General features: G+C 41.0%; 1 protein-coding gene and 1 pseudogene across 1 annotated transcript; both read right to left on the bottom strand.

Annotated features, from left to right (window-relative positions):
* Nucleotides 1–8,194: 8,194 nt before the first annotated feature.
* On the bottom strand, nt 8,195–9,469 carry LOC129550922 (olfactory receptor 2B8-like). The gene is made up of 2 exons (XM_088831480.1): nt 8,947–9,469; nt 8,195–8,610 (listed from the first exon to the last, which is right to left on the bottom strand). The coding sequence occupies exons 1-2, from the start codon at nt 9,467–9,469 to the stop codon at nt 8,195–8,197; spliced, it is 939 nt and encodes a 312-aa protein (XP_088687606.1).
* Nucleotides 9,470–23,679: 14,210 nt separating this feature from the next.
* LOC148774182 (olfactory receptor 2B8-like) lies at nt 23,680–24,614 on the bottom strand (annotated as a pseudogene).
* Between the last annotated feature and the right edge of the window lie 752 nt (nt 24,615–25,366).

Here is a 25,366-nt window from a genome sequence, read left to right as displayed (position 1 = left end):
TTTCCCAGTAAGATGCATTAGGATACAGCTGAACACAGTTCCTACTGCAAGTATAGTCACTCCTCCTTAGCCACAGGCTCAACCAAACATGGATCCATATGATCTGTCATTCTCCATAAAGGATTTGAACATCCAGTTTTTCTGGTATAGAAGTAGGTGGGAGGGAGTTCCTGAAACAACCCCTGGCCGATACTGAGGAACAATTGCACTTGGAAAGGTCAAATTAATTTTAGCAACCATATTTCTGAAGCCATTAGAAAGTTGTGAAAGTGATGAAGGTGGTGTAGACATGAATAACAGAAAGCACTGAACATGTCGGAGGTGAGCTGAAGGGCAACTGCCTTTCGTTTCTCATAGAGCATTTGATGGGCTTGAGTGTGAGCTGAGGATTGAGCATGGCCCATAGAGAGGGACTTTGCCTTGAACACATGGAACGCTGAACATTCATGCAAGGCTAGAGTGACAAGCTGAAAACTTAAAGAGACTTAACTATGTGGCCAGATGTTTCCAGTAGACATCTGTATTTCCAGTGGACTCCCTGGGAAGCCAGAAAGCCAGACCAAAGTTTCAAAAATATGGAATAACCTATCCTACAACTCCATTGTGCTTAGGAAACAAAAACTCACTAGGGTAAGGGGTCCGTTCTCTAACACATAGTTCTCTTCAGTAAGGCAGTTGCCAAATTTTAAAGCTTCATGAAACAGAGGCTAAATAGCTAAGCTAGTTGTCTTTGAGGGGCAGAACTTAAGCTCCAAGAGTCTTTCAGGACTGAGAAAATAAGACTCCTGAGACTTCCTGTCAAAACCCAAGAGAAGATCGTATCTCTAGAAGAGAACAAGATAAAGGCTGAATAGAACAAGGACCAACTGTACAGCAAAGGAAAGTGTAGTCAATGTTTTGTAACTATTTTTGTACCCGATTAAGGTTAAGAATCTGAAAAACCATACATACACTCACACATATTCTGGTCATCATTTCATGATGTATTTAACTCAAATCACTATTCTATACATCTTCAGTTCAGTTCAGTTCAGTCTCTCAGTCATGTCCAACTCTTTGCCACCCCATGAAACGCAGCACACCAGGGCTCCTTGTCCATCACCAACTCCCGGAGTCCACCCAAACCCATGTCCATTGAGTCGGTGATGCCATTCAAACATCTCATCCTCTGTCGTCCACTTCTCCTCCTGCCCTTAATCTTTGGAAGGAAAGTAATGACCAACCTGGAAAGCATATTAAAAATCAGAGACATTACTTTGCCCATAAAGGTCCGTCTATTCGAGGCTTTTCCAGTAATCACGTATGGATGTGAGAGTTGGACTATGAAGACAGTTGAGCTCAGAAGAATTGATGCTTTTGAACTGTGGTGTTGGAGAAGACTCTTGAGAGTCCTTTGAACTGCAAGGAGATCCAACCAGTCCATCCTAAAGGAGATCAGTCCTGGGTGTTCATTGGAAGGACTGATGTTGAAGCTGAAACTCCAATACTTTGGCCATCTGATACAAAGAGCTGACTCATTTGAAAAGACCCTGACGCTGGGAAAGATTGAAGGCGGTAGGAGAAGGGGACGACAGAGGATGAGATGGTTTGATGACATCACAAACTTATGTAATACTGTATATAAGAAAGGAAGTCATAAATCTTCTAGAAGAACATATTATTCATCATCAAGGCTGGAAGAAAATAAAAGAATAGCTATCATTATAAAGATAAAGGATAACAACAGTTGGTGAAGTTGGAAAAGGAATACCTGTGTACTGTTGATGGGAATGTAAGTTGGTAAACCACTATGAAAAATAATATGAAGATATCAAAAAAACTAAAGATAGAACCTCCATATTATCCAGCATTCCAAATTCTAGGTACACCAAATAAAATGAAATCACTATCTGCACTCCCATGTTCAATGCCCCATTTTTCACAATAAATAACATAATGGAAAAAACATATGTGACCAAAGAGGTCAATGGCTAAAGAAAAAGTTCTATGCATATCCAAAGGAATATTATTCATTAATGAGAAAGAATGTAATACTGCCCTTTGCAATAACATGATGGACCTTGACAGCATTATGCTCAGTGAAATAAGTCAGAAGAGAAAGACAAATACTGTATGATCTCACACACATGTGGCATCAGCAAAACTGAACTTGTTACAAACTAGAAGAAAGAATGGTGGTTACCAGGGGCAAAGAGGTAGAAGAAATGGGAGGTATTAGCAAAAAGGTACAAACTTCCAGCTAAAAATTAATAATTTCTGAGGAGTCAAAAAATAAACTGTTTTAAATATTTTAAGGGGAATAAATATTTGACAAGATAAAGATCTTAACTAACACTATCTAGTAATCACTTTACCATATATAGGTATATCAAATCATACTGTCTTGTCTTTAAATTTGCTCAATTTATAACTCATTAGATATAGAGGAAAATAAGTGAAAAATAAGAGTTATTATTCATTTCTTTCATCCTACTTATTTTTCATCTCCTAACTCAGATTTTAACTATTGCTTAAGACAAAAATTTCTACATAGTTAAGAAAGGAAAGTACTCTAACTTTATACTATGTACAAAGACTGCCTTCTCTTTTTGATCCAAATTGCAATCCAGAGCCTGAAAGAATGGCACTTCTAAAAGTTTAACATTTTATGTATCCATCATAATAGCAAAAAGAGCAGGATCTCTTCCATGAAGCTCCTTAGTGCAACAAATTCTGTCAGTTTTCTTTTTAATGTGACTTGTAGGAATAAAAATTTACCACATTGACTTGTGTGTGTTTGTACTTATTCCAGAGAACACTGAAATTACACCATATATAAACCTGTATCTTCTAAGTGATATAAGCTAAAGAAAACATTTCCTTCTACCGTTCATCCTCAGGAAAGAGTTAAGAGATCACTCAAAAAGTGGTTGCGTACAGAGTGCCTGTTTGTGTATGTGTACATCCGGCTATGTGTGATAACATAGTAACGTGTGTTGTTTAACGCCAAATACAAACCAAAATAGAACATGCTGTGGAGGAATATGAGGAGAAATATTCTTTGGGAAGTACTGGAGGCATTTTCCAAGATGGGGAGTAAATTCAGAGAGAGGTTGATCTCATGATAAAAATGACACATTGATGGCTATGGTGCTCACTTTATTTATATTAAACCAAACAGAATTCTCATTGAGTGGATGCATCATTAAGAAACATTCCAAAGAGAATCTTGGGAGAATATTTAACAATCCTCAAATGCAGGAAATAAGGACTTAAAAATATTTGTAAGCACTGCTTGTGACCGGCTAACACAAAATCAGGACTGGGCTCCTGAGAAAGATTTTGACAACTAACCATGACAATCATGATCCTGAGTATCCCCAATAACCTAATCACTGGAAATGCCTAGGATGCTTCAGTGAGACTAAAGCCACAGGTACGGCAACCACTTACCTGGTGGCTCAAAGGGTAAAATATCTGCTTGCAATGCAAGATACCCAGGTTCAACCCCCAAGGAAGATCCCTGGGACAGGAAGATCCCCTGGAGAAGGAAATGACAACTCACTCCAGTATTCTTGCCTGAGGAATGCCATGGACAGAAGAGACTCACGGTCTACAGTCCATCAGGTCACAAAGAGTTGGACACAATGGGGCGACTTTCACTTTTCACAACTGAAGAGTTTCACTCTCAAAAGAGGTTAAAATTATCCTCAGAAATGGTCACCTAATTAGAAGAACTTGCAATTTCAAAAGACATTGTGCATTTAATTCACTACAAAATGGATAAGAGATTCCACCAAACAATATAAATCAGAGGAATAGATTATTTCAAAGGAGCATGAATACCCAATCCCTACAGCTGCCTCAGGGACACCTTCCCCTGAAACCTGTGATTCAGGAGAGGGCTCCCATTTCTGCATTTACACAGAGCACCCCTTCCCAGGAAACCACGTCCACAAGACATTTCCATACACTGTGGTTCACTGAGTCTGCCGTATCAAGTTTGAACTATGCTACAATACTGAAAAGACGGAAGAAGCTCTCAATCATAATACAAACAGGCATAGGAAAGAGCACACCTACAGAGGAAAGACTTGATAGAGAACTATGATCGGTTCTTCCCTCCTCACTGACCCTGGTTAGAGCAGAACCCTGGGCAAACAGGTAACACTGAAATCTACTGACTAGGAGATAAATGAGGATATTACAGGGGTCGCTATATGCTGATTACCATTCTAGTAGTAGCCACTGCAGTACTCTTGCCTAGAAAATCCCATGGATGGAGGAGCCTGGTAGGCTGCAGTCCACGGGATCGCTAAGGGTCGGACATGACTGAGCGACTTCACTTTCACATTTCACTTTCACGCATTGGAGAAGGAAATGGCAACACACTCCAGTGTTCTTGCCTGGAGAATCCCAGGGACGGGGGAGCCTGGTGGGCTTCCGTCTATGGGGTCACATAGAGTTGGACACGACTGAAGTGACTTAGCAGCAGCAGTGTTTTTAGCAGGGTGGATAGGGTCTGTTTAGAGTGCAATAAACCTACAGTATAAAGACTACAGTTGTTCTAATGAATAAAAGTCCTAAATGCCAGAACACGGCTACAAAGGTGAGGACGCATATCAAGTGAGAAACACTCAAGACTTCCTTGTGCTGACTTGTACGATACAAGTTAAATAAGTGAGAGTCCCTAATTTATTTTATATATTCCATGTTAAAAACCTAAATGCAGGAAGCAGTGTCTGACTGGTATGGGGCCTCACAGATATTGCACATGTTGGTGTTTTTGTTTTGTATGATTTTCTAAGTGTTTGTCAATCTGGTGCTGGTTAAGAATCGGGTTTCATAGGAGTCTGACTGACACTTCAGGCTTCCAAGGTGACACATTGCCTGAGCACACTGTGTTCACCTTCTGTTCCTCAGAAGGCAAAAATGATGAAAGATTATGACTTGTTCTTGGGCATATTGACAGTTCTGAGCTACAAATGGGATCAAATAATTTAGCCAAGGCCTGGGTACACCCACTGCAGCCATTTCACAAATATTAAGAATACAAAAGGAGGGAATTCCCTGGTGTTCAAGGGTATAGGCTCCATTCGTCTACTGCATGGGACATGGGTTCAATCTCTGTATCTCTGTTCTGGGATCTAAAGAGGGAAAGCTTGGAAAGGTAGACATCATTTGAAAAACTTACAAAACAGAACTGAACTTTGGGTACGTGGTATCTTTTAAGTGATTTTTTATATTATTATTGTAGCCTGGGATCTAGATACTTTTATTATCTGTAATTTATTTTGAAGTAATATACACATCCAAATGATGCTCAAGCATTTGCTTAAAGCAAATAAATCTGTTTTGTGGCAGTTCTTAGGAGCAGACAAGTAGCTATTCACTCAGGAAAATAGGCTTTGTGACTTCGTGTGAACTTGAGGGTCTCTGCACCAAAGAAAGTATCATTGAGGGATTTGGAAGTGACTATTTGGGCATAACTATCATTACTTTGCCAACAAAGGTCCATCTAGTCAAGGCTATGGTTTTTCCCGTGGTCATGTATGGATGTGAGAGTTGGACTGTGAAGAAAGCTGATGGCCAAAGAATTGATGCTTTTGAACTGTGGTGCTGGAGAAGACTCTTGAGAGTCCCTTGGACTGCAAGGAGATCCAACCAGTCCATTCTAAAGGAGATCAATCCTGGATGTTCATTGGAAGGACTGATGCTGAAGCTGAAACTCCAATACTTTGGCCACCTCATGTGTCGAGTTGACTCACTGGAAAAGAGTCTGATGCTAGGAAGAATTGGGGGTGGGAGGAGACGGGGACGACAGAGAATGAGATGGCTGGACTCGATGGACATGAGTTTGAGTGAACTCCAGGAGTTGGTGATGGACAGGGAGGCCTGGCGTGCTGTGATTCATGGGGTCACAAAGAGTCGGACACGACTGAGCGACCGAACCAAACCGATCAAGACCTGATTGAGTAATAAGGAGAGGGGGAAATTTCTCACCATTCAGAATACACAGCACTCCAAACTTCTTTTAATCAGGTATATGTTCAGCATTACTGTGGGGTCAAAATACTTGGTTTCACAAGTATTTAACTCACGGGTGAAGAGTGTGGTGCTGTTAGGAATATAGATAAAAACTTGACCCTGTATATAATTTACCCACACTGCCATGTCCAGCTTGCAAGACCACTTCTCAGGCAAACTGGCCGAGAGGGTTCGAGACCCAGGAGGATGATTAGCCTTTAGGATAGGGAACTGTGTGATATTTGTCATGCTTTTGTCTCCACTAAGAAACACAAATGTTCTTACTTGCCTAGTGATACGTGCTGGGAAAACCTACCTAAAATCTTAAACATTTCTGTGATGATGGCACAGTCAAAGCTCTAAGCTCCAGAGAAAAATACACTGTTCATGACACTTAAATTACTCACACAAAAAAGCAGAATCTATACCTGAAAATACATTTATGCTGTAAACTGAGCTTGAGTGGTGATCTAAGAGCTAGAATGTCAGATTAATCTTTTTCTGGATAGTTTATTTTGATACTCATCATTGAGAACGCTGTGACAGTTATTTCACAATTAGACAGCTACTACTAAAGCTTCGGACACAACAGAGCAACTGAACTGAACTCAACTGAACTAAAACTTAGGCATGTATTTTTAAATAAGAAGACACAATATTTATTTTTTCAATTTCCTTCTGATGAGTCTGAGTAAATCTGCACAAAACATGGGATTACCTGGGAATCAGTGGTCATATCCAATATTTTTATACTTCACTAAATCCAAATTTCATGGGACGTATGGCAGAGGAGAGATTTTAAGGTCTTAACAAATTAATGCCAAAATCAAAGAGTTTATAAAATGGCACAATCAGAATAATCTAAAGATAGTTTGCCCTTTGAAACCTTTGCTGCATCACAGTAGGTAAAATGTGTAGAATATGTAGTAGAACTTGGGTCATATGCTACTCAGATATAATGCCTTCGAAAATTCCTCATTTAAAAATCTCATTTTAGAGAGGAACTAAGTGGGTCACAAAATTAAAATAACCAGCTTTAAACCTCACATCAGTGTTTCTCTCCTGCTGTGTACAAAAATGCGTGTAAGAACGACCTGGTGCTCTTACCAATGAAGGGCTACCACAGTCACTGCCATCAGTGTATCACACCCTTCACTCAATGAGTCCCATGCGTGGCCTTCTCTGAAATGATCATGCACAGTGTGGATGATGCACTGCTGAGGTTACAGTTCCACCTGATGTCTGAATGGCTTTATCAGGATTAATGCAGCAAGATTTTCTTTGAGATTCAACATTATTTTCCCCACAAGTGCTCCACCTTCATCAGTGAAAAACCTCTGATCAAACCGTCAAACCATGGAATTTTAGTAGAGCCATGATCAAAATGAAAGAATGAATGGTATCTTCTAATAACTCCTAGAAAATATTATTAATAGTATTCCTTACAGTGTTTCAGTGTTTTTATGTTCTTATTTGGGCTTCATGTAATATCAGTCAGTTCAGTTCAGTCGCTCAGTCGTGTCCGACTCTCCGCGACCCCATGAATCACAGCACGCCAGGCCTCATTGTCCATCACCAACTCCCGGAGTACACTCAAACTCATGTCCACAGAGTCGGTGATGCCATCCAGCCATCTCATTCTCCGTCGTCCCCTTCTCCTCCCGCCCCCAACCTTTCCCAGCATCAGAGTCTTTTCCAGTGAGTCAACTCGTCGCATGAGGTGGCCAAAGTATTGGAGTTTCAGCTTTAGCATCAGTCCCTCCAATGAACATCCAGGATTGATCTCCTTTAGAATGGACTGGTTGGATCTCCTTACAGTATAAGGGACTCTCAAGAGTCTTCTCCAACACCACAGTTCAAAAGCATCGATTCTTCGTATAGACGCATGTCTTTTTGCAAATAGATATGGAACAATATATACAAATGGGACTGCAAACAAGAAAAGTAATTGGAGAATTTTAAAACAGTAACTACCAAGCAGATGCTGTCAGAACACTGAATCAGCATCTCTGGAAGTTGAAATGAATACATGGACTTAGAATCTGAACACTCATTTTTCAAAAGGAATGAAGTAAACATTCCCTTCAGAGTTGTCAGAGGAGATTTTGGATGATCCGTACGGGACAAACATTACATCTAAAGAGCACTGGTGTTCAAGGTCCTTCCATTAAACTGTCCTCCTCACCCATCATCTGGAGTCAGAGTCCTTCCAAAGCACCTTCTTCATCGCTCCCTTCACATCCCTGTTCCTCAGCGTATATATGAGGGGGTTGGTCATGGGGATAATGACAGTATAGAAGAGAGACATGAACTTGTCCTGATCCTGGGAGTTGTTGCTGCTGGGCTGAAAATACACATAGATGGCTGTGCCAAAGAACAGGGAGACCGCTGTGAGGTGGGATCCACACGTGCCAAATGCTTTTCTCTGCCCTGCAGTGGACTTGATTCTTAAGACCGCCCTGACAATCCGACCATAGGAGAACGTGATTAATGCAACAGGTGTGAGAAGCATGATGACACTGGCAAAGAAGGTCTCATACACATTCATAGTGGTGTCAACACAGGCAAGTTTGAGAAAAGAAGGGACCTCACAAAAGAAGTGGGCTGAGAGTCCCTTGTACCTAAAGGAGATCCAACCAGTCCATTCTAAAGGAGATCAATCCTGGTGTTCACTGGAAGGACTGATGCTAAAGCTGAAACTGCAATACTTTGGCCACCTCATGCGACAAGTTGACTCACTGGAAAAGACTCTGATTCTGGGAAAGGTTGGGGGTGGGAGGAGACGGGGACGACAGAGAATGAGATGGCTGGATGGCATCACCGACTCTGTGGACATGAGTTTGAGTGAACTCCGGGAGTTGGTGATGGACAGGGAGGCCTGGCGTGCTGTGATTCATGGGGTCACGGAGAGTCAGACACGACTGAGCGACTGAACTGAACTGAACTTATTTCTTCCACAATGAGGTAAAAGGAAGACAAGCACTGTCTGCAATAAGGAGTTGACAAAACCAGTGATCCATGAAGCAGAAGCCATCAGGGCACACAGACGGGGGTGCATGATTACTGTGTAGTGAAGAGGCCTGCAAACAGCTGCATAGTGGTCAACTGCCATAATTCCTAGAAGAATACATTCTGTACCTCCCAACGCCAGAGCAATGTACATTTGAACTGTACATCCACCAAAGGAGATGGATTTGTTTGCTCCGCTGAGATTAAATAGGAACTGGGGAACAATGCTGGTGGTGTAGCGCATGTCCAGAAAGCTCAGGTTACAGAGGAAAAAATATATTGGGGTGTGAAGACGTGGGTCCAAGTAGGACAATGCAGTGATGGTTGTGTTTCCCAGCAAAGTGAAGATGTAGAAGATCAGAAGGACCACAAAGAGGATTAACTCAAGTTCAAGCCTGTCAGAGAAGCCCAGTAAGATAAATCCAGCGAAAGAGCTTTCATTTCTCTGTACCATCCTTTGTTAGCACATGGCTCCTGTCAAATCAAGCATTTAGCAATTGATTAATGGTATCTTCCAAAAAAAGTTCAGGGATAGAGAGGAAAATCTGTCATGTTCAAAGACATGGTCATGCGATTTTATATGCAACTATTTGAATAAACGATGTACTCATTGAAATCGAGCTCTATACTATCACAAAAAGTTATATATTGAGTTATATGTTGATAATAACATAAGAAAATAATAAATAATAATAATAAAATCAAATAATGAACCTTGGTTTGCATCACTCACACATACAAAATGCCTTTTTCAGATTGAGTTCACTAGGATTAAAGTACGATCATTATACATGTACGTTTTAGAGAAAGTGGGAATGAGGGAAATCAAGGGAGAGTGATTAGAAAGAGTAAGAAAGATATAGACAAAGGGACAAAGTTTATTTTAAATATGTATCTCATAATTCTACATAAATGGATTTCCACATACATCACATGTAATAGGGTCTTCTCTTCTGGCTCAGCTGGTAAAGAATCTGCCTGCAATATGGGATACCTGGGTTCTGTTCTGGGTTGGGAAGATCCCCAGGAGAATGGAAAGGCTACCCAATCCAGTATTCTGGCCTGGAGAATTCTATGGACTACATAGTCCATGGGGTCACAAAAAGTCAGACAGGACTGAACATTTTTCACTTCGCAAGGAATAGAATAATACAAAATAATCTCTAAAATGCATTCAGATAAAGAAATTTATGAGCTAGAATATACTTGTACAAAGGACTATGTTACATTCAAAGTATCGCTATGATACTGCCTCATGTAAACATTTTGGCAGAATAGTTACGCTATTCCTAATACATGATATTAGTGAATGCTATATCCTGGTCTTTTTGTATAGTACAAAAAAGTAAATTGCTCAAAACCTTAAAAATCACCTTCAATTACACTGCTTCACTCTTGCCCTTCACTTCAGTTCAGTCGCTCAGTCGTGTCCGACTCTCCGCGACCCCATGAATCACAGCACGCCAGGCTTCCCTGTCCATCACCAACTCCCGCAGTTCACTCAAACTCATGTCCACAGAGTCGGTGATGCCATCCAGCCATCTCATTCTCTGTCGTCCCCGTCTCCTCCCACCCTCAACCTTTCCCAGCATCAGAGTCTTTTCCAGTGAGTCAACTCGTCGAATGAGGTGGCCAAAGTATTGCAGTTTCAGCTTTAGCATCAGTCCTTCCAATGAACACCCAGGATCAATCTCCCTTAGAATGGACTGGTTGGATCTCCTTGCGGTACAAGAGACTCTCAAGAGTCTTCTCCAACACCACAGTTCAAAAGCATCAATTCTTCGGCGATCAGCTTTCCTCACAGACCAGCTCTCACATCCATACATGACCACGGGAAAAACCATAGCCTTGACTAGACGGACCTTGGTTGACAAAGTAATGTCTCTGCTTTTCAACATACTATCTAGGTTGGTCATAACTTTCCTTCCAAGGAGTAAGCGTCTTTTAATTTCATGGCTGCAATCAGCATCTGCAGTGATTTTGGAGCCCAAAAAAATAAAGTCTGACACTGTTTCCACTGTTTCCCCATCTATTTCCCATGAAGTGATGGGACCAGATGCCATGATCTTTGTTTTCTGAATGTTGAGCTTCAAGCCAACCTTTTCACTCTCCTCTTTCACTTTCATCAAGAGGCTTTTGAGATCCTCTTCACTTTCTGACATAAGGGTAGTGTCATCAGCATATCTGAGATTATTGATATTTCTCCCAGCAATCTTGATTCCAGCTTGTGCTTTTTCCAGCCCAGCGTTCCTCATGATATACTCTGCATATAAGTTAAATAAGCAAGGTGACAGTATACAGCCTTGAAGTACTCCTTTTCCTATTTGGAACCAGTCTGTTGTTCCATGTCCAGTTCTGACTGTTGCTTCCTGACCTGCATACAGGTTTCTCAAGAGGCCGATCAGGTGGTCTGGTATTCCCATCTCTTTCAGAAGGTTCCACAGTTTATTGTGATCCACACAGTCAAAGGCTTTGGCATAGTCAATGAAGCAGAAATAGATGCTCTTCTGGAACTCTCTTGCTTTCTCCATGATCCAGCGGATGTTGGCAATTTGATCTCTGGTGCCTCTGCCTTTTCTAAAACCTGCTTGAACATCTGGGAGTTCACGGTTCACATATTGCTGAAGCCTGGCTTGGAGAATTTTGAGCATGACTTTACTAGCGTGTGAGATGAGTGCAATTGTGCGGTAGTTTGAGCATTCTTTGGCATTGCCTTTCTTTGGGATTGGAATGAAGACTGACCTTTTCCAGTCCTGTGGCCACTGCTGAGTTTTCCAAATTTGCTTGCCCTTAAGATACCTAAAATTACTATACCAACTTAACAAGAACTCCAAAAATTTATTCACTGTATAGTCAGTTCATGGGCTTCCCTCTTGGCTCAGTGGTAAAGAACCCGCTTGCCAATGCAGGAAACGCAGGAAACACCGATTCAATCCCCGAATCGGGAAGATACCTTGAAAAAGAAAATGGCAACCCACTTCAGTACAGGATATCCTGGTGGGTCCATGGAGTTGAAAAGAGTTGGACGTGACTTAGCAACTAAACAACAGAAGTATTCAGTTCACAGTAGAATTTCAAATTCAATGACCTGTACTTACATTTTCTTTCTGTTGATTTCATTTTCATATATTACCACAACTAAAATGCCTGGAATTCCTATAGGAGATAGGATTATTCATTATCAACATTTTAATGGCAATGAAGAACATATAAATGAGGAAGAAATGGATCAATCACAATCTCAGAAATAACACTTCTAATCAGTATGGACAGAGTTTGGCAAGGTTGGGGAGAAGAGGCTGAAATGGGAATTGATTTGCATGCTGTTCATTGAATGAATGTTCTCAAGACAAAGAGAATCAGGGAAGCAAAACAGAGCAGACAAATGTGCTAAGCAAGGATGTGATCTCAAATGGAATAGCATGAACCTGATCCCATAGAAAGCTGGAAAAGGACTCTCCAAACAGAACTATCTGCCAGTAAAAATATTCTGTCTTCACTTACACAATCAATGTTACCTGAGCATTTCAAGTGGGGCAGATAAAGAACTGAATTTTAAATTTAATTTTAACACGGGTAAATTTAAATACCTGGTCATTTAAATGAGTCTAGTTTCTACTATACAGAATAACAAGCTGTGGAGCACGCATTGTGTCAGATGTAGTCCCACCTTGACAAAAAGGCAGCCTTTTATATATCCCACCAGTCTGTCATTGACTGCAAGCTGCCCCAAACACATTCAGGAGACCTCCTGGCAATGTGCCTCCCATTCAACTGACGGCAATTTTTTGAAGAAAGAAAGATCTGTGAAGCTATCACTCAATACTCATGACAAATATGGTGTGGACTGGTGCACCAGCCAATAAAAGAGATCTGAGCTGGACACCGGGAGCATTCATACAAAGCGTGGAGTCCATTTTAAGTGTGTGCAAGGATGGAAGGACAGTCACCAGTGTATATTACACATCACCTTGTCATCTGCCTAATTTACTGATAAATTAAACATTCAGATCACCTTTTCTGACCATGTGTCTCCTCTCAAATTGAAGAATGATCATTTTTCATTCACAATAAATTCAAAAATGCTTTGACACAACCACCACAAGATGGACATTCATTGTTTTAACTGCCAAACTAGCGTGTGGAAAAGTACACATGTTCATTTCTTTAAGAAAATGAACCTTTTAAAACTACAGATATTGACAATACACTTTAAGAAACATTCTGTAATTTCACAGAAAATAAGGAGCTGAGGAAAAAATGAAAGTGTATAGTCTAGTATTTTCACATTCACATTTACGCTGTTATTCAATTACTGAAGGACTTTTTTTATTATAGCCAAAAATCTTGTATTTAAATTTTTCCATATATACATACTGGGACATAATGAATATACTACAATAGGATGAAATGTCTAGGAACAAAATGTTGGCTTCCATAAGGAACAGTTAAGTTCTTAAAGTTGGTGAATTTCTATAAGAATTTCTGGACGTTACTCAATGTAACCTTTAAAGAACACTTGTAACTGAAAACAAGCTAACTTATCAATTCCTAAAGTACTACAAAGATCAAGTTCCAGGCCCCTCAGTTTTATTCACCTTCTGTGAGTGTACTAAGCTTTCTACCTCATTTCCAAATTCCTGCCTTTAATACAGTACTGGGCATTGGAACCTGGGTATGTAGACCAAGGACACAGGTTGTATGAAATGAGTACACAAGTTGACTCTACCAGCACTGGAATATCCTTAAGTTTTCCTTAAGCAAGAAGATGCTTTCTCTTGATAACTTCAAATACCTTCATAGGGTACTGAAGATCAGCATTCTGTCTAGCTGGTAGGATGACATAGGAAGGCAATGTCAACCTCGCAGGATTCCTTCTGAATATAATGTCTTTGCTCTACGACGGACAGCTCATGAAAGCGTGAGGCTGGTATCAAACGGCAGTAAAACAGGTCTAGTGAAAACTGTTTACCTGACTGAAGTCTCTGAGGAATGGATGTCCTGTACTATTAATTAGCTGATGTTGCCTAGCTGCTGACAGATGACACTCTTCAGGGAAAATGAATATCAAAGAGAATGCAAGAGGATACCTAATCTGCCTGTTTTGTAACTTCTCATGAATGACAGAGGTCAGATAACTCCCTAGACTTTGCAGTTATCTTAGCTCTCCTCTTTTAATGGCTTAGGTATTTTACTAAACACTTGAAATTTTTTTCACACAATTGTAAAAAAAAAAACATACTACATATATAAATTAACTTAACTTTAAATATAAATTAATTTTCACCTAATATTCATAACCAAATTCTTTCTTTGCTTTATAATTAAATTTATGTATTTTTAATTGAAGGAGAATTGCTTTACAGTATTGTATTGGCTTCTGCCAAACATCAGTATGAATCAGCCAAGCTGCCGCTGCTGCTAAGTCACATCAGTCATGTCCGATTCTGTGCGACCCCATAGACGACAGCCCACCAGGCTCCCCCGTCCCTGGGATTCTCCAGGCAAGAACACTGGAGTGGGTTGCCATTTCCTTCTCTAATTCATGAAAGTAAAGAGTGAAAGTGAAGTTGCTCAGTCCTGTCCAACTCTTAGTGACCCCACGGACTGCAGCCTACCAGGCTCTTCCCTCCATGGGATTTTCCAGGCAAGAGTACTGGAGTGAGTTGCCATTGCCTTAGGTATACCTATGTCCCTTCCCTCTTGAGCCTCCCTCCACATCCTACTCCTCTAGGTTTTACAGAGGCCCTGTTTGAGTCCCTGAGTCATACAGCAAATTACAACCAACTTCTAAGAGATCACAGAGTTAGAGTTTAGGCAGATTCTAACCTTTAAGATAATATATTAAATGGCAACACCCACATTTTACTCCCAAACTTCTAATGTGGCTAAGGAAAAACACCAAGTCCTCTATAACATTGTTCAATTTCTATCGGAGAGTTGCAATAATTTACTTAACCAAACAGAAAAACTGTTGACTTTTTTAATGGAACTTCTGTGTTTTGCTTCAACCCGTCTTTGCATTTATGATGCACATGATTGCGTAAATCAAGATAGCTATAATTGCTAAAGTAAATTGAAAGAAATGAAGGGTATTGTGGGTTTTGAAGTTTGAAGATCAATCAATTTCAAAACAACTTGTACACTTGACAATACAAGGAAAAGGCAGAAATACTTAACATCTGTCTATGGAAGGCTTTGGCCTAACCACAAATGCAGCTTCAAAAAATATGAAATCTCTTTTCTCCTGTGGAACACATTTAGTTTCAGAGTAATAGACCACTGTTAGTTAGTAGTATAAGCTATCTCAGAGAAAGATATTTAGGTTTAAAGCATCTTGGGTTTTATATGTTATTAGTCAGAAAAGCACAGAGAACTTCGGTAATTAACTTACATTTTATAGCCAGCCATTTCGATATAGGCATAAATCCTTTTTTTTAATAATATTCTATCTGTAAGGAGAAACTGTTGTGGGGGAAATGACACAAAGACAAGACACACAAAAGACAGACAAAGACACAACTCCGGCCGGAGGAAAAATTCTGCGCAAGCCCCCTTGTGGTTTATTTTTATATCCCGGTAGCTGGACACATACCAAAATCTAAGCAATGCATTCTTCTACCAAATAAGGACAAAAAGCCAAGCACATTTCAAGGACGGGAGGAACAAAAGGAGGAAGTGACCATAGCATGTTTACTAAGAAGCCTGCCCAGAACTCCAGCCTTTTCCTTATTTTTAAGGAGGGCATGTTCCCTCGTATGCGAGCAGACCATTAACCTTGGATATTGTGTGCAGGCTTCTTGGCAGAACATCCTGTTTGCAAGCATGCTCTGCCCAAGCAGAGAGTCTTGTTTGCAGGCACATCTCTGCTTCCTTAACCATTCTTTCTGGTGGTCACTGCCAGGCTCCTACAGAAACTATCTCTTCCTTAAAATAGTCTTAATTAGAATTTTCAAAGTAATCTCTCCATTAGTTAAATCTCAACACAATATTTACAAGGAAGTCGAGGAAAGACCAATATGGCATAGGGTGTCCAGAGATGGAGAGAATCATAGACCGCTATTAATATTTCTTCCCAGTTCAATCTTGCTGCTACAAACATTAATTGGTAAAATAATGTAGACTAATAATTTGATATTATCTAGGAATGCTTACTTGAAATCACATGATTTTTTTTGTTATGCTATTTTTCAAAATTCTTGTTTTATATTGGAATATAATACAACAAAAGCAGGATCTATTTTTTTTTAATCTACAAGTGACAATTCATCAAAATAAAATCATTATTAAAGACCCTGTTAAGAGGATAATAAGATAAGCTACAAACCGGAAAAAAAATTTTCAAACTGCTTCTCATAGAAAATGCTCATATCTAGAATATACAAAGAACTCTCAAAACTCTACAATAAGAAAATGACTCAATTAAAAAACGTTTGAGCAGATAACTCACCAGTGTAAATATACACGTGGTAAAGATGTCTTTATGAAACATGAAAACATGTCTAGCATCACTATCCATCAGCAAAATGCAGACTAAGACCGTGAAAACATATCACCACCCACCTACTAGAACAACAAAAATGAAAAATATAGGAACAATACCAAATGTAGGTGAGATTGTGGAAAACTTGAATCACTCATACATTACTAATGAGAATATAAAATGATGCAGCTACTTGATAAAAGATCTTGGCTGTTTCTTTAAAAACCGAATATCCACTTTCCATACAGCCCAGTAATCATGCTCTTGGGCATTTATGACAGAGAAAAAAAAATTTATTCCACACAAAAACCTGTGCACAATTATTCATAATAGCTTTATCTGTAACAGGAAAAAGCTGAAAACAACTAAAATATTCTAAACAAATACTGGTACATCCATACCGCGGAGTACTACTTGGCAATAAAAAAGAATAAGCTATTGATACACACAACATCTTGGATGAATCTCAAGGGCATTATGTTAAATGAAAATAAGTCTATGTTAATAGGTTAAATATGATCCCATCTATATAACACCCATGAAATAACAAAATAATAGAGACAGAGACTAAATTAGTACTGCCCAGGCGTTAGGGATGGTTTTACAGAGGGTTCAGGGGAGAGGGCTATTTCCCGGATAGCTCAGCTGGTAAAGAATCCACCTGCAATGCAGCGGACCCTGGTTTGATTCCTGGGTTGGGAAGATCCCCTGGAGAAGAGAAAGGCTACCCACTCCAGTATTCGGGCCTAGAGAATTCCATGGACTGTATAGTGCAGGGGGTCTAAAGCATCATATGTAAGTGAATGACTTTCACTTTCAGGGGACGGGAGGGACTGTGACTGTAAAGGGGTATCACAAAGAAGATGTGTGTGGTAATGGGATAAATCCATATCTTGATTGCGATGGTAGCCTCAGGAATCTACACAGGGAAAAATTTAAGTAGACTTAAACACACACAGCTGGAGAAGACTCTTGAGAGTCCCTTGGACTGCAAGGAGATCCAACCAGTCCATTCTAAAGGAGATCAATCCTGGGTGTTCATTAGAAGGACAGATGCTGAAGCTGAAACTCCAATACTTTGGCCACCTCATGCGACGAGTTGACTCATTGGAAAGAACTGTGATGCTGGGAGGGATTGGGGGCGGGAGGAGACAGGGACGACAGAGAAAGAGATGGCTGGATGGCATCACCGACTCGATGGACCTGAGTTTGAGTGAACTCCGGGAGTTGGTGATGGACAGGGACGCCTGGCGTGCTGTGATTCATGGGGTCGCAAAGAGTCGGTCACGACTGAGCGACTGAACTGAACTGAAACACACACAATGCACATATGTCAGTTTCCTAGTTTTTAAATTGTATTATAGCTGTATAATGGGCTTCCCTGGTAGCTCAGCTGGTAAAGAATCTGCCTGCAAGCAGGAGACTCGGTTCGATTCCTGAGTCGGGAAGATCCCCTGGAGAAGGGACAGGCTACCCACTCCAGTAATCTTGGGCTTCCCTGGTGGCTCAGATGGAAACAATCTGCCTGCATTGCAGGAGACCTCAGTTAGGTCACTAGGTTGGGAAGATTCCCTGGAAGAGGGCATGGCAACCACCCCAGTAATCTTGCCCAGAGAATCCCCATGGACAGAGGTGCCTGGCGGGCTACAGTCCATGGGTTGCAAAGAGTCAGACACCGCTGAGCAACTAAGCACAGCACAGCATAGTTATATAATATAAAATCACTGGGAGAAAACAGATCAAATGTATCCAAGACTTCTCTCTAATAACTTTGGACTTTCCCTTCAATCTGTAATTATTTCAAAATGAAAAGTCTAAAAAGGAAAAAGACTTGAATAGAACAAGAACTCAGTTCAGTTCAGTCGCTCAGTCATGTCCGACTCTCCGCGACCCCATGAATCACAGCATGCCAGGCCTCCCTGTCCATCACCAACTCCCGGAGTTCACTCAAACTCATGTCCACAGAGTCGGTGATGCCATCCAGCCATCTCATTCTCTGTCGTCCCCTTTTCCTCCCGCCCCCAACCTTTCCCAAGAGCTGTTGCTGTTGCTGTTAAGTCACGTTAGTCGTGCCCGACTCTGTGCGACCCCATAGACGGCAGCCCACCAGGCTCCCCCGTCCCCGGGATTCTCCAGGCAAGAATACTGGAGTGGGTTGCCATTTCCTTCTCCATCCCAAGAGCTAGAGAATGTGAAAAAGAGGGACAGACAGAGACACAAAGTAACAAGAATGGCAAAGAGAGAGAAAAGGAGAGATGAAGCTGCTCAAAAGGGTAGAAGGTTCCTGTTCACTCATGACATACTGGCTCCAGATCTTCTCTGCTCCCATGGACACAATGAATCTACAGTTTTACACAGAACAACTTCTTCGAAAAGAAATGTGGAAACTAGCTGGGTGAATCTTATACACAAGGTGAATAAGACAAGCCCAAACTAAAATCATTAGAAGATTTTAAAAAATAAATAAATCATTAGAAGAGGCAGAGACAAAATCGCTATATAAAACCCATCCTTGGAGCCACAATATAGAAGCAGGTGGGAAGTCACCACTGTCAGTTTCTCCCTGAGGAGCAAAATGTCCCACATCTTGGACCCTAACTTTGAAGACTTAATACCTGAGACATAGGCCTCCAAAACATAGAACTCTAAAAGCCAATGAAGCTTGTATCCATGAAATCCATGAGGCTATAAAGAACTCAGAAACAGTTCTTAACAGGCTCATCCAGACTCACTGTGGCTATCTCTCCAGGGAACAGCACAGAGACACAGATTGAAACCTCCAGCTTGTCCCTGAAAGAAGCCTATTTCCTTATCCTAAAAGCTAAGACTTCTAACAAGTATCTCGGGGTCAACTGCAATCCTCACCAAACTCCTGAGAAGCCAACAGGTGCCATCATCGTGCTCTCCCTCTGTCCCACCCCAGGTCACCAGTGTCTCTAAAGGAGATTGTGCACATGTGTGGCCGCCCAGGTTTTGTGGCTGCTGTCAGAGGACATACTCCTTATCGTGTAGCCCAGGCCCCCTCCAGGGCTTTAGTTCCTGGATCCAACAGGACAGTAGCAAACTAAGGAAAGGCTCCTAACTGGCTGCCTGTGCCTCCCCCCCCCCCAACTTAGGGTTCAATGTGGAGGGAACAGACAGAAGCTCACATCTCCCACTCTTCTCCTGAAACAGATGAGAGGGTAACAAGCAAGAATGCCAGGGGTCTCCAAACAGAGGAAATAGGCTGCAAGTCTCAGACATTTGTTCTCTCTCTGTTAAGAGGCAGGAGGAAATAAACTACAAGTGTCAGACTTTTTTCTTTTAAAATTCTCTGTTGCCATGACCACACCTTGTTCTACCTGAACTTAACTTTTCTCAAACCTTGAGCTAACCAATACGTTTTTCTTATGGAAATGTTTTTCCTAAGCTATGTTAATTAAATCATGTATTTACTTTGCAATTTGCCTTTCTTCAAAATGGTTCCAACTAAGACTAACTTTGGCTGATAATCGCTCAACAAACCAGTATTCATATCAATTGTTTTATGGCTGAGGGGTGACACACCTCCTGCCACCCTATCTCAACAATGCATATTGTGGGAAAGGGGCCTGGTGAAACTCCGTCAGTCTTCAGGTGTCTCTCTTATCTGATTAATAGTTTTCTAACAGCAGCAGCTGTTAGAAACATCCCTCTAAAGACTAGCAGGGGCCACTCTCTGTCCCCCTTCTGATGTCTATGTCAGGAGCTTTCTCTGTCCCTTGTTATACTTTAATAAAATTCTGCTACACAAAAGCTCTTGAGTGATCAACCCTGGTCCCTGGTCCCGAAGTTAAATTTTCTTCTTTGGAAATCACGAATCTGACATCGTTCACTGTAAGCTATCAACGGTATACTTACATATTTGAAGTTATTCCCTGATGGTCCACCTTCCAGTCAGCCTCCATCTAGACGCTGACTGAGATCCTCCGCTTTAGAGCATTAAGAGGTCTTGACAAACCTTTAAATGCTGGGAGCCACTAAGTATAAGGTAGACCAGAAATATTCCACAGTTGTTAACAAGCTACTCCCCTGCCTGAGAGAGAAAGCAGGGGACAGAGACAGCGGTAGACAGAGAAAGACTCTTTTTGATACTACTGGATTTTCAGGGTCTTTTTCTTACAGCTGCTTAGCCTTTAATTCAACTAATAGAGTTTTCCTCTCACATCTCTGGATTTTCCTTCCAATCTCATGAAGAGTCTTAAAATTCTTTGTTACCCAATCATTAAATGTTGAGCTGCCTCAAACCTTGGTCTTCAACCTCTTCTTTCTATAAAATTTCTCCTCATATAATGTCCTTCATTCTTTTTTTTTTTTAATCGGAGGCTAATTATTTTACAATATTATATTGATTTTGTCATACATTGACATGAATCTGCCCCGGGTGTACATGAGTTCCCCTTCCCGAACCCCCCTCCCACCTCCCTCCTCCCCTTATCCTCCCTCTGGGTCATCCCCGCATACCAGCCCCAAGCATCCTGTAATATGCATCGACCCTGAACTGGTGATTCGAGAATGTCCATTCTTTTGGTTCCCAGGAGTAATGACCATTAGCAGTTGCCAGGATACAAAAATGGAATCTGGGTAATGCACTCTGACCTTTTTTTTTTGTCTTTTCCTTGGTGCTTAGTCTTGTTTCACTTTCTCATAGGGTGCCTGGTACCGAAGCATTGTGCCCCAAACTTCAGCTCAGGGGACTGTGTGCAGAAGCGCTGAGAACGACACAATTCCAGATGGCGGCAGCAGTTCGTGTGCAGAGAAGCTGCACCTGGCACTGGGGTGTGGAGCCACAGGCAGGGCAACTGCGCCTGCCCAGGGAGAACCCTGCCACCCACTCCCCAGTGATGAGAGACCGCAATCAGGCAACCTGCAGATGGGCTGTCCAGCAGAGGGCATACTCTTTATGCTGAGCTCCCATTTCTCCATTTTACAACTAAAGGATAAAACCTCCATTTGCTTCTAGTTTTTTTAAATATTTAGTTTTATGTATTTCTTTGACTGTGGCAGATCTTAGTTGTGGCAAGCAGGACCTAGTTGCCCAAGCAAGGATTAAACCCAGGTCCCTTACACTGGAAGTGCAGAGTCTTAGCCACTGGGCCACCAGGGAAGTTCTTTCCTTTGCTTCTGAGCTGAACTTTGTCTTGTTCTATTGGCACGATCAACACCCAGCAGAAGGACCATTTTTAGGGTCCAACTTCAAAGCATTGGTAACAGTTGCAAATGTCTTTGACAGTCAAAAACTCCAAAATTTGTATTTATGATCCAGAACATTTTTATAGGCCCCCAGACTCTTGGTCATAGCCTAGGCTTTCCCAGGAAAGAGAATTTGAAACAAAGGTTTATGCACAAGCCCTTAATGGAGAAAGAGATACAGAATCAGGAGTGAAAGAAAGTGAACAGAAGAGGAAGAAAAGCAGACTTGTCAAGGATACACTATCAAATCTGATGTTAGTATGGAGTAACTGGGTGCTCAATCACATTTGTCCCCCTGAAGCATGTCCTAGGAGACATCCAACAGATCCCCAGCCCAGGAGAAGAAAGGAAAAATAATTTGCTCATCAGCTCCCATTTCCCATTAGTCAAATCTTCACTCTGAATCTGAGCAGTTCCATGTAGGGCCCTTGCTGGTGACAGACCCCTCTGTGTCCCCACTTACTGATTTGTTCTCTTTGTCTTTTAATGTTTGGCCATGTTGCATGGTATGTGGATCTTAGTTTCCTGACCAGGGCTAGAACCCTCGACCTCTGCGGTGAAAGCGAGGACTTTAACCACTGGGCCAACAGGAAAGCCCTCCCATTGGTTGGATTTTTTCTTTTGTTTTTGCTGTGCTCAGTCTTTGTTGTGACTCTTCATTGCTCCATGAAGCCTTTCCCTAGCTGCGGTGCAAGGGCTTCTCATTGCTGTGGCTTCTCTTGTTGGGGACCACGGGCTCTTGGACATGCCGGCTTCGGTAGTTGTGGCTCATGGATCTAGAGAGTTGCATTGGTAGCTGTGGCGCATGGCCTGAGTTGCTCGGCATCATGTAGGAACTTCCTGGACCAGGAATGTAACTTGTGTTCACTGCATTGGCAGCAGGATTCTACCACTAGATCAACAGGGAAGCCACTACTTATTGTTGACTGAGGAAAGAGACTATGGAAATACACTGTGACCTCCTAGACCCCCCATGTGGAACAAAGAACAGACCCTAACAGTTACTATTTGTAGCGGTAAACAATGCACAAAGACAGGACAGGCAAGCAGGAGAATAGCCATATCTTAAACAATAAATCGGTTTTTTTGGTTTTTATATTGGTTGGTTTTGCCATACATTGACATGAGTCCACCCCGGGTGTACATGAGTATTGTAAAAAAATTAGCCTCCAATAAAAATAAAAATTAAAAAAAAATAAAGTTATCCAAAAATCAAGAAAAATAAATAAATCGGTCACAAGGACTTGGAAATCGGCCTCCCCCATATGAACATTCCAGGCCATCGTACTGGAAGATAAGACACCACATCAAGAAGATGAAAACCATGCCAATTGTGGCATTCTAGATCAGGAAGCCCTAGGTAGACCCAGAAGCCTACTGCAGGCATTTGAGTGAGTCCAGCCGAGACCAGATGAACTGTCCACTTAACTTAGCCCAAATGCTGATGCACATAATTGTGAGATAAATTAATGGCTGGTGTTTTAAGCAACTAAGCTTTGAAGTGATTTGTTATACAGAAGAAGCTAACTGATATCTACCCTTTAGCATCTGAATTGATGAGTTGTAGCATTAGCAATTCTTAGGAAATGATAAAATGTTAATATTCCATACAGTGTTTCAGTGGTTTCTTGTTCTTACTTTGACTGTGATTTCATGTAATATATTCATATGTCATTTTGCAAATAGATGTGGAATAATGTACCTAAAAGGGAGTGCAAACAAGAAAAACCCTGGAACTGTTTAAAAAATAACTACAGAACAGATGCTGTCGGAACACTGAATACACATTTCTGGCAATTGAAACAAATACATGAACTTAGAATTTGAACACTCACTTTTCAAAGGGAATGAAGTAAACAAATTCCAATCAGAGTTGCCAAAGGAAATTTTAGATGACTCATGGGACACACATATATATCTGAATAGTTCTGGCGTTCAAAGACGTTCCATTAAACTGTCCTCCTCGCCAATCATCTGGAGTCAGAGTCCTTCCAAAGTACCTTCTTCATTGCTCCCTTCACGTCCTTGTTCCTCAGTGTATATATGAGGGGGTTGGTCATGGGGATAATGGCAGTGTAGAAGAGAGACATGAACTTGTCCTGATCCTGGAGTCCCTGCTACTGGGCCGAAAATACACAGAGATGGCTGTGCCAAAGAACAGGGAGACCACCATGAGGTGGGATCCACACGTGCCAAATGCTTTTCTTTACCCTGCAGTGGACTTGATTCTTAAGACCGCCCTGACAATCCGACCATAGGAGAACATGATTAATGAAACAGGTGTGAGAAGAGTGATGACACTGCCAAAAAGGTCATATACACATTCATAGTAGTGTCAACATAGGCAAGTTTGAGAAAAGGAGGGATCTCACAAAGGAAGTGGTCTAATTTATTTCTTCCACAAAGTGGTAAAAGGAAGACAAGCACTGTCTGCAACAAGGAAATGGCAAAACCAATGATCCATGAAGCAGAAGCCATCCTGCACACAGACGGGGGTGCATGATTACTGTGTAGTGAAGAAGCCTGCAAACAGCTGCATAGAGGTCAATTGCCATAACTCCTAGAAGAATACATTCTGTACATCCCAATGCCAGAGAGATGTACATTTGAACTACACAGCCACCAAAGGAGATGGATTTGTCTGCTCTGCTGAGATTAAATATGAGCTGTGGAACAATGCTGGTGGTGTAGCACATGTCCAGAAAGCTCAGGTTAGAGAGGAAAAAGTACATCGGGGTGTGAAGACATGGGTCCAAGTAGGACAATGCAATGATGGTTGTGTTTCCCAGCAAAGTGAAGATGTAGAAGATCAGAAGGACCACAAAGAGGACTGGCTCAAGTTGAAGCCTGTCAGAGAAGCCCATATAATAAATCCAACGAAAGAGCTTTCACTTCTCTGTTCCATCCTTTGTTAGCACATAGCTCCTGTCAAATCAAGCGTTTAGCAATTTATTAAAGGTATCTTCCAAAAAAGCGCAGAGATGAAGAGGAAAATCTATCATGTTCAAAGACATGGTCGTGTGATTTTATATGCAAATATTTGAATAAATGATGTATCCATTGAAACTGATATATCTTAAATCAATTAGTTCTTTACTATTCACAAAAATTTTATATTGAAATTAATATAAGAAAATATTAATAAAATCAAGTAATGAACCTCGAGTTGCATCAATCATAGATATAAAATGTCTGTTTTAGATTGAGTTTAATAGGATGAAAGTATGATGATTATTTATGTACATCTTAGAGAAAGTGGGAATGAGAGAAAATCAAGGGAGAGTGATTAGAAAGAGTGACAAAATGTAGACCGATGGAGAAAGTTTATTTTAAATATGTATCTCATAATTCTACATAACTTGATTTTCACATACCTCACATGTAAGAGAATAATGCAAAATGATCTCTAAAATGCATTCAGATATAGAAATTTATGAGCTAGAATGTACTTATACAAAGGATTATATTACATTCAATGTATCACTAAGATACTTCCTCATAGATATATTCTGGCTAAAGTTATCTCTACTCTTAATGCATTATATCTGGGAATGCTATATGCTGGTCTTTTTGTATTGAGTAAAAAATAAATTGCTCAGAGCCTGAAAATACCACCTTCGATTATAGTGCTTAACTTTTGTCCCTGAGATACCTAAA

Source organism: Moschus berezovskii, chromosome 23, assembly GCF_049115385.1.
Source record: "Moschus berezovskii isolate FMDL1 chromosome 23, NW_MosBer_1.0, whole genome shotgun sequence".
NCBI lineage: Eukaryota > Metazoa > Chordata > Mammalia > Artiodactyla > Moschidae > Moschus > Moschus berezovskii.
The sequence above is the reverse complement of the archived record's forward strand: the minus strand, read 5'-3'. Positions and strand labels throughout refer to the sequence as shown.